Below are 13,987 nucleotides of genomic sequence, written 5' to 3' on the forward strand. Positions count from 1 at the left end.
ATTTAAATTTAAATCTTTCCAAAAAATTTATCTGATGAACTAGCAACATTATATCGTAATTAATGATCAAAGTTGGTCATGGATAACAGCTCAAATATTCAATACAAAGTTTACCTCTTTCCGCTTCTGTAGCAGGAGTTCTAGCCTCTCATTGGCTCGTTTTCCAATCATTTTATTCCGTTCTGCCTCATACTGTCTTTGTGTATTATCCATATTAATGCTAAGATTTAGTGCCACATTCACCAAAGCTGTCATCAACTTCATAGCTATTTTTAAATGGAAAAATTTGTAATTAGTCTCACAGATGTAAAAATTTACAATTTAATATCAAATTAAGAGAAATTAAAGACAAGATGGGCTGTTCTGCTTCTAACAGAAAAATACAGCTGCTACAAATGACAATAAATGACAGCTAATGTGTACTGAATACTTAACTGCATGTCAGTTACCTATGTTAAGTATTTTTCATGGATTATCTCCTAATCCTCCCCAAAAGCCCTTAAAGTGAAGTATTATCCCCATTTCATTCATGAGGAAACTGAAGTCCATGGAGATTAAGAAATTTCCCTGAGATTACACAGTTCACCTAAGTAGTTAAACCAGTATTCAAAACTAGGTGATCTGACTTCAGACTACACTCAAATCCCACTATTCTAAAATGTGTCCCCTACAATGATCTTTTTCAGAGGTCATAATTCACCTTCTCAGTAAATTTTGGTTCCTATGGCAGTCACTTAGCTATCTTCGTTACCAAAGGGAGCGGGAGCTTGAATGCTTCATATCAAACTACAATATGTAAAAATTAGTTTCATTGGTATTTGATTTCCTTTAATTTTACTCTATTACATATCATCATAAAGACAATGGTGAAATTATGAAGAACAGATCTAGATGAAAAGTCAAAGTACAAAGAAAAATACCACTCAATAAAGTGCATTTTATTACACTTCCTCCAGATTCCCCCCACCTTCTGTTACTGAACCCTTGCTCCTGAGACAAGACTGTCTATGATTTAAAACTTATTAATTGGGGGCGCCTGGGTGGCTCAGTCGTTAAGTGTCTGCCTTCAGCTCGGGTCATGATCCCAGGGTCCTGGGATTGAGCCCCACATCAGGCTCTCTGCTCCGCAGGAAGCCTGCTTCTCCCTCTCCCTCTCCCACTCCCCCTGCTTGTGTTCCCTCTCTTGCGGTCTTTCTCTCTGTCAAATAAATAAATAAAATCTTAAAGAAAAAACTTATTAATTGAAATATATCGCCATTTTATGCCTTTTTAGTTTACTTCAGACTATTTCTCAGATCTGGTTCATTGTGTAAGAGAACACCACAAAACTAAATCTCATTTTGTGGCTATTGGGTCTCTTTAAAAAGGATTCTCAACTTTCTCTTCAGAGCTATTTCATTCCCTCAGCAAACCAATTTGTTATTCTGATCTAAAATTATACACCTTATGCCATCATACTTATTTTAATTTACTTTAGCCACCAAGTAACATTAAATGCTACCTAAGTTCATAGAGCAAGATCACATTCATATTTTGTGACTTCCATTCTAAAAACAAAAATCCTATAGAAAGATTGCCTGCATTTTTTTTCCTCCACCTCCTTCCCCCAGATTACCTGCATTTTGTTTTTTGAAAATGGAGGATTTAGCAAAAGTACAGCTTTAATTCTTTAGGAAAATAAAGGAAAAAAATATCCCCACACTTAGAGAATGAAAAATTTTTGTGTAAATCAATAAATTCTACCATTAAGGCTTATAATACTATAATAACAATGAATGCCTAGTTGATTTTTTCAAACTCAAACCAAAAAGTACATATTCAGTAATAGTGTATCAACAATTTTACCTTTACCACAAAGGAGAAACCAAAAGATTTTATAAACACCAACACCAAAAATCACTGTTCTAGAATTGCGTGAGGCTTAAAATATATAAAATATATAACTCATTTCAAAAAGCAAAGAATTTAGCTCAGTCTAAAGTTACTCAGAAACCTAAGAAAAATCAACTTTTGTGGTGTAACGAGTAATCATCATCCTACAGGGACCATCAGGAGGAACAGCTCACATCACAGACAAAATAAAGGTCATTAGGACTACATATCCAAAATGACTTAACGGTCTCCCCAAATTTGCTGTCAGTATCTTCCCTGATAAGACATCTTTCAAGAATTCAACACATTCCAAAAAAAAAAAAAAAAAGAATTCAACACATTCCTATCCACCTCTTTTCCCTTTCTGTGGCATAGTAATCAAATAGGTTTAACACAAGAAAATCACCACATACTAACTATGGTATACCTTCAAAGAATCAAAACTGAAAATATCATTGCATTCCCAGTAATTCACGGGAGAGCGGGCAGAGTGTTCTGTTAGTGGTTACTCTTGTTAAGTAAAATTAATCTGAGTCATGATCATTTCTTTTAATGAAAACCATTTTCATCTCTAACCTAAGGAAACACACAAAAAAAATTTCTAAATACTGACCTGCCAGGGTGCTCGTATGTCGAAATGCTCTGACTTGTGAGTCAGACAATCCTGTAAGAAGTGAAATGACCGTGTCCATCATGTACTCATCATATATGATACTATATTGACACTGCCGTACTAATACGCCAATGAATTCACAAAAACTGGATTTGAACTTCTTCCACTGAGGACCAGCCATGGTAAGTGGATAGTCTCCACTATCCTAAAACAAAAATTTTAAACAGCAATTTCACTTAAAACACATGATTTAACAAAATTTCGCTTGTTTATAAAATACCCTAGGCAGAGGCTGAAAAGACTCCTTTACCCCACCTTTCTTCTCCAATAAATCTTAAAAGTAGGTAGGAGTTACTTTTGAACACATCTGCTCTTTAAAACCAAAATGGATATTATGAATTCAATTTAACCAATAAAAATATATACCAATTACTCGAAGTTAAAAATAAAAAGCTTCTCTCATCAAAGCAAAACATTATACTGATAAACAAAGATATACTTATTGAATCTCCTTAAAACAAAAGCATACCAAAATCAAACCAGTTATATTTTTAAATGGATCAAAATGATGAAATCATATTTTCAACCAGTTTGATGTATGATTAATAAATAATCAAAAGATTATAATGTATATTTTCATTAGCTTCAAGGACATCAAATAGTCAACAGACATAAACAATGACATAATTTTATTTTTAAACAATGACACAATTTTAAAAAAGAAATGGAAATGTAGCTAGTATAGCCTGGAAACACTAGTACTTAAGTATTCTTCTACATAGAGATGGGGCATTCTCCAATGAAGTTACACTGAGAATCTCCATAAATCATTAAAAACAAATCCTTAAATGGGGCACCTGGGTGGCTTAGTCGGTTGACCTTTGGTTTTGTCTCATAGGTGGGATGGAGCCCCATGTCAAGCTATGCACTCAGAAGGGAGTCTGCTTGACAGTCTCTCCCTCCCCCCCTCCCCCCAATCACACTCTCTCTAAATAAATTAATTAAATCCCTCCCTCAAAAAACAAATCCTTAAAAATAAAAACACAGGGCAATACTACATAGAACCTCGAAAAGCAAGAGTTGCTTTGAAGAGTATTCTAGAGACTAAGATCATTTTATTAGTACAGTTGGGCAATTTTTTAAACCACTATACACACACACACACACACACACACACACACATATACATATGTAATATAATATGTATTACATATTACATATGTAATATACATATGTATGTATATAATATATACATGTATGTATGTATATTTAAGATTTTATTTGACAGAGAGCGAGCACAAGCAGGCAGAGTGGCAGAGGGAGGGAAAGAAGCAGGCTCCCCACAGAGCAGGGAGCCCAACGCGGGGCTCGATCCTAGGACCCTGGAATTATGACCGAAGCCGAAGGCAGATGCTTAACCGAGCCCCCAGTGCCCCCCACCCCGTTTTTTAAAGTAAGTAGGGGCGCCTGGGTGGCTCAGTCGGTTATGTGTCTGCCTTTGGCTCAGATCATGACCTCAGGGTCCTGGGATTGATCCCTGTGTCGGGCTCCCGGCTCAGTGGGGAGTCTGCTTCCCCTCTCTCTGTGCCCCTCCCCCTGTCATGCTCGAGCTCTCTCTCAAATAAAATCTTTAAAAAACTAAATACATAAAATAAACTCTATGCCCACTATGGGCTTGAACTCATGACCCCGAGATAAAGAGTTGCATGCTCTACCAACTAAGCCAGCCAGGCACCCCTATTATTTTGTCATTAGAGCAGTATTTTTTTTTTAATTTTAAGTCATGCTATATAGAAGCTGAACTCTTATTTCTCATCTGAGAATAAGATCCTAATATTCTACACAAAGGTTCTCCTCCATACTCTCTGACTGAATCATTTAGTGACTACATTGAAATGCATCATCTTAATTGTCAGCAACTTGGTTTGCGGACACTTTCAAATCAGATTTCAGGATTCTTAAATAGCTGTTTCCTTTTAGTAAGAAGGTTCTCACTAAAACATTTAATATTAGTATGTTAAAATAAAGCAGTCATGTTCCCCACCCCCTGCCGCCCTCTATCCATAGTTTCACTTTCCACATCTTAGTGACCCCATGGGTCAACCTCCATCTGAGAGCGGATGATCCTCCTTCTAAGGTAGTATCAGAAGAAGGTCAATAGTAGCCTAAAACTATGTCACAAGGCCTATGTCATTCCCCTCATTTCATCTCATCATGTAGGTATTTTATCATCTCTCATCATCACAAGGGTGAGTACAGAAGATATTTTGACAGAGAAACTACATTCACATAATTTTTATTACAGTAGACTGTTATAATTGTTCTGTCTTATTATTGTTAATCTCTTACTATGTCTAATTTATAAATTAAACTTTATCACAGGTTATGTATACATAGGAAAAAAAACAGAATATATAGGGTGTACTACTATTTGTGGTTTCAGTCATCCACCGGAGATCTTGGAATGTATCCCCCGAGGATAAGGGGGGGACTACTATAATACCATTACTCATAATTACCTCTCAAATACTTGGAGAATGATTAATAGCACACTTAGTGATCATCAAAGCCTTTTAAACAACTCTTGTCTATCTTTTAGAATGATAGTTGAAAGCTCCTTCATCAGAGTAAGCAAGAAAAAAATGATCAAGTAAAACTCAAATGGGACAAGAAAAACTTTCTACTTGAAAATTCAGTGACAAGTTTTGAAGAGTAAAACTGCTGGTGCTAGAATGCAGCTGTGAACAAAACAAAAATCCCTGCCCTGAAGGAGCTTACAATATAGTAAATCTAAATGTCTTTATTGGTAACAATACTTCAAAGGCATCACTGTGATAAAGGATTCACTCTTTTTTAATTTGTATTGTTATTACTCATACTCAAAATATAAAGGATATATTTTTAAAAGATTTTATTTTCAAGTAATCTCTACATCCAACCACCCAACGTGGGGCTCAAACTCACAACCCCAAGATCAAGAGTCGCATGCTCCACTGACTGAGCCAGCCAGATGCCCCCATAAAGGATATTTTAAATAATAACATATAGAGAGTGGACCCTTAAACAACATGGGTTTGAACTGTACAGGTGCACTTATACACAGATTTTCTTCAATAAATATACCTACAGTACTGTAAATTTATTTTCTGAGACCTTATGATTTTCTTAATAACATTTTCTTCTTTCTAGCTTACTTTATTCTAAGAATACAGTATATAATAGATATAACATACAAAATGTTTGTTATTCAACTGTTTATCAGCAAAGCTTCTAGTGAAGAGTAAGTAGGCTATTATAGTAGTTAAGGTTGAGGGGAGCCAAAGTTAAATGCATATTTTTGGCCATGTGGGAAGAGAGGAGGTCAGCATCCCCAACCCTCACATGCCATTCAAGGATCAACTTTACAGTCCTTTGCCTAAGCTACCTGGTTCCCCAAATATTGACCAAAGCTATCTTTAACAATATTCCAAGACATGTTCTTAGGCACTAAATTTTATTTTCTTGAAGTTTTAATTTTTTGACAATAATAATAGCTACCATTTATTAAGTTCTTATTATATACCAGGCACTGTAAAATGCTAAGAAATTTTTCAAACATTACTGAATTAAATCCACAACAGGCTTATGTAAAAAGTATTATTAGCAGAGAGTATTATTCACAGATGATAAAACCAATGCTAAGACAACTTGCCCAAGGTCACTTATCATTTGATTAAATGTGATGCCAAAGCTGTTATGCATTTACACTAATGCTCAGAATTTAAGAATACTTTTAAGGTTAAACCAAGATCAACATGCATAAAATTATCAAAACATTTAGGGTAATAAGTTACCTCATCAAACTCTTCGGTCATTTTTCGAATTATTTCAGAGTTCTGCATATGTCTAAACATTTCTGCTGTGACAACTCCTGAAATTTGCAAGTGTAAGAAGTTAATATACATTGTAGAAACAATAAAATAAAGAGAACTTCTAAGTCAATCTCTTACACTTTTAGTCTCTATCACATTTTTTTTAAATTTTATTTTACTATGTTAGTCATCATACATCATTAGTTTTTGCTGTACTGATCCACAATTCATTGTTTTCGTATAACACCCAGTGCTCCATGCAGTACATGCCCTCCTTAATACCCATCACATTTCTACCTGACTTAATCAACTCTTGCCTACAATATGTATACTGGCTTAGCCCCTTTTAATATAATACATGTCATCAAGGGTTAGGCAGCACCCAGGGTGCAGTTTTATCCTTAAAAACTTTAAGGATAAATCTGAAGATAATAAGAAAAAGAGTGATAGGCAGAGTTCACTTTATATACATAGCAACTACATCCAATTATCCTCTAAAAGGGCTTCAAATAAACATAAACGGTAATTTCTGCCCATCTGTAATCTAGTTGGAAGTTTAAATAAAGAATAACAAGAACAGGAAGAAGGAAGGGAGGGAGAGGGGAAGGAGGGAAAATAAAAACTATTAAAGGCAGTACATAAGAAAAGCCCTAATGAATGACAAGGCCAATAAAGGCCATAGGTCAGACCAAAATAAATAAATAAATAAAATTAGCTAAGTCAGGTGTTTCACAGAAAAGGAATCTGCTAAGGATATTTAGAATTTCAAAGGAAGATGGGAAAGGGGAGGAGAAAGGACGCACATTACAAGAAGTAAAAGTTAGCCAGGTAGAGATCAAATATCAGAAAAGGGACTTACAGAAAAAATTATAAGGAGACAATGCAGGAAAAAGAGATACATGAATTTCCACTGATAGGGTATCAGATTATTTAAAAAGGAACAAATGTAAAAACTGGATTCTCAAAGCTGTATTTCTATTGCTGGATTACTTATTCCTTGCCAGTCATATTACTATGAATACCATAAATATGAGGCAGGCGCTATAATCCTGGCTTTACTGATGAGGAAGTAAAGGCTAAAGCAAAGAGAAGTTAACTACCTTGTCTGAGATTATTCATGTACATCATGATGCCACCCCCAAGTAAGATCAACTCCTAGTGGTGCTGTGAAGAGCCCTTACTTACCACAAAATAAAAGAACTACATGATTGTTTTAAGATATTAACAAATCTGGAAGAAACCATTTCCCTTGCTAAAGAAGCAACATTCTCAAAAACTTTTTGAAGAGTTTTTTAATTTTAATCAAGTCATGGATATATCTTCAGAACCTTCCTATACTTTACACCCAGGTGCTATAAACTTGGCAAAGCTATAGAAGGACAAGTTATTCAATCCCTGAAATAATTTCTACCAAGTATGTATATATCAATAAATCTCAAAGCAAACATACTGCATACATTTTGACAACTGTCCATTTCTAAAGCTCCTCTCTCATCTCAGACCATATAACAGCCAGACACCCAAAAATAAGCAGAAGAAAATAGCTGTCACAAACTCCATGTTTATAACTCCTGGGGCAGGTGTGAAGGTGCCATTAAGACACCACGCGTGAGCCCACTGCCTTGAAATTGTAGGAGACATGAAAAGAGACTGCTAAAAACTGGTAAAATGAAAAGTGACAAGATGACCAGGAAAGAAAGAAGGAAACACTGGCCACAGATTCAGCAACCACAAAGCAGTCTGGAGCCATTCAGCGTAGAGTCAAATATCCCTCCACACCTCAATAGCTGCTGAAGGCCAAACTACAGTAAAATAACTGATGCTCACAATGACAATCCTGAGTCCAAAAGAAAAAAGCTAAAGTACAGTACATATAAAGATGTTTCCAACTTGTTTATAAAAGAATTCAATCAAAATAATTCTAAGTGTTTTTGAAAGTACTTAATGACCTTAACTTTGATTAGATGATAAATTCTGCTTTACAGAATTTTCTTGATTCTAAAATAAACATTATGACAGTGTTAAGTTTTCAACACCTTCAATTTTTAAAAATCTGGACAATCTGGTATATGACAAAGTATAATCCAAAGGTTCAGTTGGCAAGCTCCTGATTCAAAAAACAGAATGGTGCCAGAAAAGGAATGAATCTGATAAAGGGAAAATGCTCTGACTATAGCCTTGTTTTTAAAACTACAATTCAGAAGCCTAACTAGGAAACTAAACCTGACCAAACTACAGTATAACAGGGAAGACTGAAGATAAAAGTCAGAATTTCAACTCATCAAGTTATTTCTGGCACCTGTTCTGTTGTTCTGCAATCAACCTCCCACTTTCACAGAATCTGAAGAGAAAGGACATGGTCCTTGATTACATAATACAACAAACAGGTACCTGGATTGTTCTACTCCAGAAAGATGGACTGGACACAGACAAAATAAAAATAATACTAGTATATTCTTTTTTTAAAGTGTTAATCTGATTCACCATATTGTCATTATTACATTTCCTTTGAGCAGAGTCGGTCAAATTTTCTATACTGATTTGCAGCTACCTCTAGCTAAGAAGTCAAGTAAACTAGGCAACTTTCTAAAAAGACAGTTTTCAAAAAAAATTTTTTTCTCAAAACTGACCATATTAATGGCATTACACAGATCAGACTCAAAAAGTTAATGTATTTGTCTATCAAGCCTCACATACAGAATATCTAGTATGCATGCTGCACTGAATGTTGTGATCAACCTCGAATAAAATGCATCATTTCATAAAATGTTGTTTATATGGAATTGTTAAATCACTATATTGTACACCTGAAACTAAAATAACACTATATGTTAACTACACTGGAATTAAAATAAAATTTTAAAAAACCTAACTGAAAGAAAATCTTTATATACAGTCAGATTACCCAAATTTTACACTGAGCAGAATAATTTTAAGAATTAGGATTTTAATCCTATGCTACTTGGGAGAAAAAGTAATGGAAAGCAATGTAACTCTTTCAATTTATTTTCAATAAAATGTCACTTTCAAAGTTAAAAAAATTAAAATAAAAACTCATTTAAAAAATGTTACTTGTTTCACAAATTCCAATAACAGTATTTTTAAAGTATTATTGTAGAATTAAAGGAGTAGACATAAATAAATTGCTTCTTGGGACTCTTTTTACAGATTTCTTTGTATCATTCTTTAGCATCTTAACTTCTTAGATCTATTTTTAAGCTAACTTCCCTCCTCCTGACTTCTGATGTCCATGTTTTTGGTGCCACTTTCATAAAAAAAATGTTAATACTCTTGGGAAACTTTCTAACATTTATTTTCCTGGACATCCTCTTAAGTTTCAAGGATGGATCAAGTATTAGGGAGAAACAGAATAGATCAGAACCTGTCCATGATTTTGTCTGAATCATTTAATGATCCAGATCAAAATGTATGACACCCCCCAACTTACGTAATTTTGTCCCCCTGCCAAATGTCTGCACTAAATATTTTTGCCCCAGGGAAGACACTACTGTATTTTATTATTTTCCCCACTCCTACTTCAAAATCTTTTTAAATAAGGTGAAAACATTTCCAATAAGACCCCACTCCAAAACTTCTCTACTTTTTAGGGAAAAAACTAGAAATTTCACCAATACCTCACTTAGTTACTTACTTACTGTTATTCATGGCACTTTTAAACTCCCTACGCTTTATAATTCCCTGCCATTTGAACCTGTTATCTCTTCACTATCTTCCTCCTCCCTTCTTAATCCATTTCTTTGTTCCTAAAACCAGATGCTCAAAACGGGAAATGTATCTAATAAAAGTAATATAACAATTATAAACTGCCAAGTTTTTAATTTTCACACATGAATACAACTGTCTCAACAGAGTTTCTTTCTTACTTTGTTCTTCGTTCCTTTTTCCTTATACATTCTGTATGATTATAATGCAAACAATTCCGTATCTTGGCATTATTCTTCCTGAAAAGTGTTTATATTTAGGTGGAACAAAGAGACCATTTGAGAACATTCTGCTTTCAAAAATAAATGTATCTTACCTTTACAGCCTGAACACTGAATAAAAAAGTTGATGAGGTCAAGAAGTGCTATATCTCGGTCATGCTTGTATGATTCTATCCAATCATCTACCACCGACTACAGCAGAGAAGAAAAAAAACCATTAGCTTTTGCTAATGTTCTAAGAATTAAGTCTGATTAAAGTTATTAAGTTTCAACATTAAGTGGTATCACATTACTTCAAATTAAATATACATATACTTGTATACTAAAATTTAAAGTTAAATTTTAACAATAAAAGAGAACCAAATTCAGTAAAATAATAACCTGGTAACACATAATGATGATCAGTCTTCTGTTCATTTTGCATTAAAAGGAATCTGAAAACTATGGGACCCAACTCTATAAAGTGTAATTACTTATTTCTTAGTGACATTAAGGATATCCTAGAAGATATTAAAAATCACACCCATATTTCTTTTGACTAAAATAGTGTACTAAATACAAATAACAAATATTAACACTGCAATGGAATGAAAACAAAAATCTTTCTAAAAGATGGAAATGGCTGAGTCAATGAGAAAATGCAGAATGAAATTTTTTTCAACAGTGAGCATTACTAGTCCCATGTTAATAACAAAAGTAAATTAATGGCTAAATAAACATAATAATAAGTAGGACAGTTCATGGATCAGTAGACTTAATACTGTTAGATGACAATACTCTCCAAATAGATCTACAGAGTCAATGAAATCCCTACTGAAAATCCAGCTGGCTTCCTAGCAGAAACTGGAAAGCTGATCCTAAAATCCTTATGGTAATGCAAGAGATCTAGAATAATCAAAACAATCTTGAAAAAGATACACAAAGTTGGAGGGCTCACACTTCATTATTTCAAAACTTACTACAAAGCTACAGTAATCAAGACAGTACTGGCTTAAGGACAAAAATGTACATAAATGGAATAAAAATGCAAATCAAAAATAAACTCTCATATTGATAGTTACTTGATTTTTGACAAGGATGCCAAGAAAATTCAATGAAGTAAGACTAGTCTTTTCAACAAATGGTGCTGGGACAACTGGCTATCTGCATGCAAAAGAATGAAGTTGGGAGGGTGCCTGGGTGGCTCAGTCGGTTGAGCATCTGCCTTCAGCTCAGGTCATGATCCCAGGGTCCTGGGATCCAGCCGCTTGGGGCTCCCTGCTCAGGAGGGAGTCTCCTTCTCCCTCTCCCTCTGCCGCTCCCCCTTCATGTGTTTGTTCACTCGCTCTCTCTCAAATAAATAAAATCTTAAAAAAAAAAAAAAAAGAATGAAGTTGGGAGTGCCTGGATGGTTCAGTCGGTTAAGTGTCTGACTCTCGATTTCAGCTCAGGTTACGATCACAGGATTGTGAGATCAAGCCCTGCAATGGGCTCCACGCTGGGTGTGAAGCCTACTTAAGATTCTCTCTCGCCCTCTCCCTCTACCCCTCCCTCCCACTTGTTCTCTCTCTCTCTCAAATAAAGAAGTCTTTCTAAAAATTAAAAAGACTGAAGTTGGACCCCATCTCATATCATACACAATACTTAAAATGGATCAAAGACTGAAATATAAGAGCTAAAACTATAAAACACGTAACTAAATCTTCATAACCATATGTTAAGCAATGTATTCTTAGATATTAGACTAAAGGAACAAGACAAAAAAAATGACTTTCACTTAATCACAAAAGTTTTGTTTCAAAAGACTTCATTAAAGATAAGAAAAACAACCCACAGAATAAGAGAAAACATTTGCAAATCGTGTATCTGATAAGGCACTTGTGCTCAAAATATAGAGGCATATCGTTTTACTGCGCTTCACAGATACTGTGTGCGTGTGTTACAAGCCAAAGGTTTGTGGCAACCCTGTGTCAAGCAAGTCTGAGCCATTTTTTCAGCGGCAGGTGCTTACTTTGTGTCTCTGTCACAGTTTGATAATTCTCTCAACATTTTAAACTTTTTCATTATTATTATATTTATTAATGGTAATCTGGGATCAGAGATCTTTGATGTCACTATTGTACTTGTTTTGGGGCACCATGAATCCTGCCCATAAAAGACAGCAAGCTTAATAAATGTAGTGTGTGTTCTGATTCCCCCATCTCTCTCCCTCTCCTCAAACCTCCCTATTCCCTGAGACACAATATTAAAATTAGGCCAATTAATAACCCTACAATGACCTCCAAGTGTTTAAGTGAAAGGAAGAGCTGCATATTTCTCACTTTAAATCAAAAGCTAGAAATGATTAAGCTTACTGAGGAAGGCATGTCGAAAGCCGAGATAGGCCAAAAGATAAGCCTCTTGAGGCAAACAGCCAAGTTATAAATGCAAAGGAAAAATTCCTGCATAAAATAAAGAGTTGTTCAGTGAACATATGATGATAATGAAGTGAAACAGCCTTATTGCTGATATGGAGATGTTTCAGAGGTATGGATAAAAGATCAAACCAGCCACAACACTGTCTGAAGCCAAAGCCTAATCCAGAGCAAGGCTCCAACTCTCCAATTCTTTGAAGGCTGGGAGAGATGATGAAAATGCAGAAGGAAAACTTGAAGCTAGCAGAGGTTGGTTCATGAAGCTTAAGGAAATAAGGTGTCTCCTTCACATCAAAGTGCAAAGTGAAATAGTAGTAAATGCTGATACAGAAGCTGCAGTAAGTTATCCAGAAAACTAGCTAAGATAATTAACCAGGGTGGCTACACAACAGTAAATTTCCAATGTAGACAAAATAGCTTATATTGGAAGTAGATGGCATCTATGACTTTGATAGCTTCTATGACTTTGATAGCTAGAGAGAAGTCAATTCCTGTCTTCAAAGCTTCAAAGAACAGACTGACTCTCTTGTCAGGGACTAATGCAACTGATTACTTTAAATTGAAGCCAGGGCTCATTTACCATTACAAAAATCCTAGGGCCCTTAAGAATTATGCTGAATCTACTCTGCCTATGCTCTACAAATGGAACAACAAAGACTGGATAATAGCCTATCTGTTTACAACATGGTTTACTGAATACTTGAAGCCCACTTTCAAACCCACTACTCAGAAGAAAAAGATTCCTCTCAAAATATTCCTGTTATATTGACAATGCACCTGGTCACTCAAGAGCTCCGATGGAGATGTACAATGACATTCATGTTGTTTTCATGCCTACTAACAAAAAATCCATACTACAGCCCATGGTTAAAGGAGTACTTTGAAACTTCAAGTCTTCTTATTTAAGAAATACATTTTCGCAAGGCTATATATAGCTGCCATACATGGTGATTCCTCTGATGGATATGGGCAAAGTCAATTGAAAACCTTCTGCGAATGATTCCATCATTCTAGATGTCATTTAGAACATCCGGGATCCATGGTAAGAAGTCAAACTATCAACATTAACAGGACTTTAGAAGAAGTTGATTGTAACCCTCATAGATGACTTTGAGGGCTTCACGACTTTCAGCAGATGTGGTAGAAATTTCACTGCAGATGTGGTAGAAAATAGCAAAAGAACTACAATTATAAATTGAGACTTAGGGACGCCTCGGTGGCTCAGTTGGTTAAGCATCTGCCTTCGGCTTGGGTCATGATCCCAGGCTTCTGGGATCAAGCCCCACGTCAGTCTCTCTGCTCAGCAGGGAGCCT

The 13,987-nt window shown here is 35.2% G+C and overlaps 1 protein-coding gene across 4 annotated transcripts in view; it reads right to left on the reverse strand.

The window, feature by feature from the left end:
- STAG2 (STAG2 cohesin complex component) overlaps positions 1 to 13,987 on the reverse strand; it is a 129,512-nt gene that overhangs the window by 51,942 nt on the left and 63,583 nt on the right. For all 4 annotated transcript variants that reach the window (XM_028122696.2, XM_088028655.1, XM_028122697.2 and 1 more), the window contains exons 5-8: positions 10,376 to 10,472; positions 6,319 to 6,395; positions 2,486 to 2,690; positions 115 to 266 (exon numbers count right to left, since the gene is read on the reverse strand). In XM_028122696.2, coding sequence (XP_027978497.1) covers positions 115 to 266; positions 2,486 to 2,690; positions 6,319 to 6,395; positions 10,376 to 10,472 — 531 coding nt within the window. The remainder of the gene's footprint in view (positions 1 to 114; positions 267 to 2,485; positions 2,691 to 6,318; positions 6,396 to 10,375; positions 10,473 to 13,987) is intronic.

Source organism: Eumetopias jubatus, unplaced genomic scaffold (assembly GCF_037043125.1).
Source record: "Eumetopias jubatus isolate StellerSeaLion01/CBP00866 unplaced genomic scaffold, mEumJub1_p1.0 scaffold_11, whole genome shotgun sequence".
In the NCBI taxonomy this organism is placed as follows: domain Eukaryota; kingdom Metazoa; phylum Chordata; class Mammalia; order Carnivora; family Otariidae; genus Eumetopias; species Eumetopias jubatus.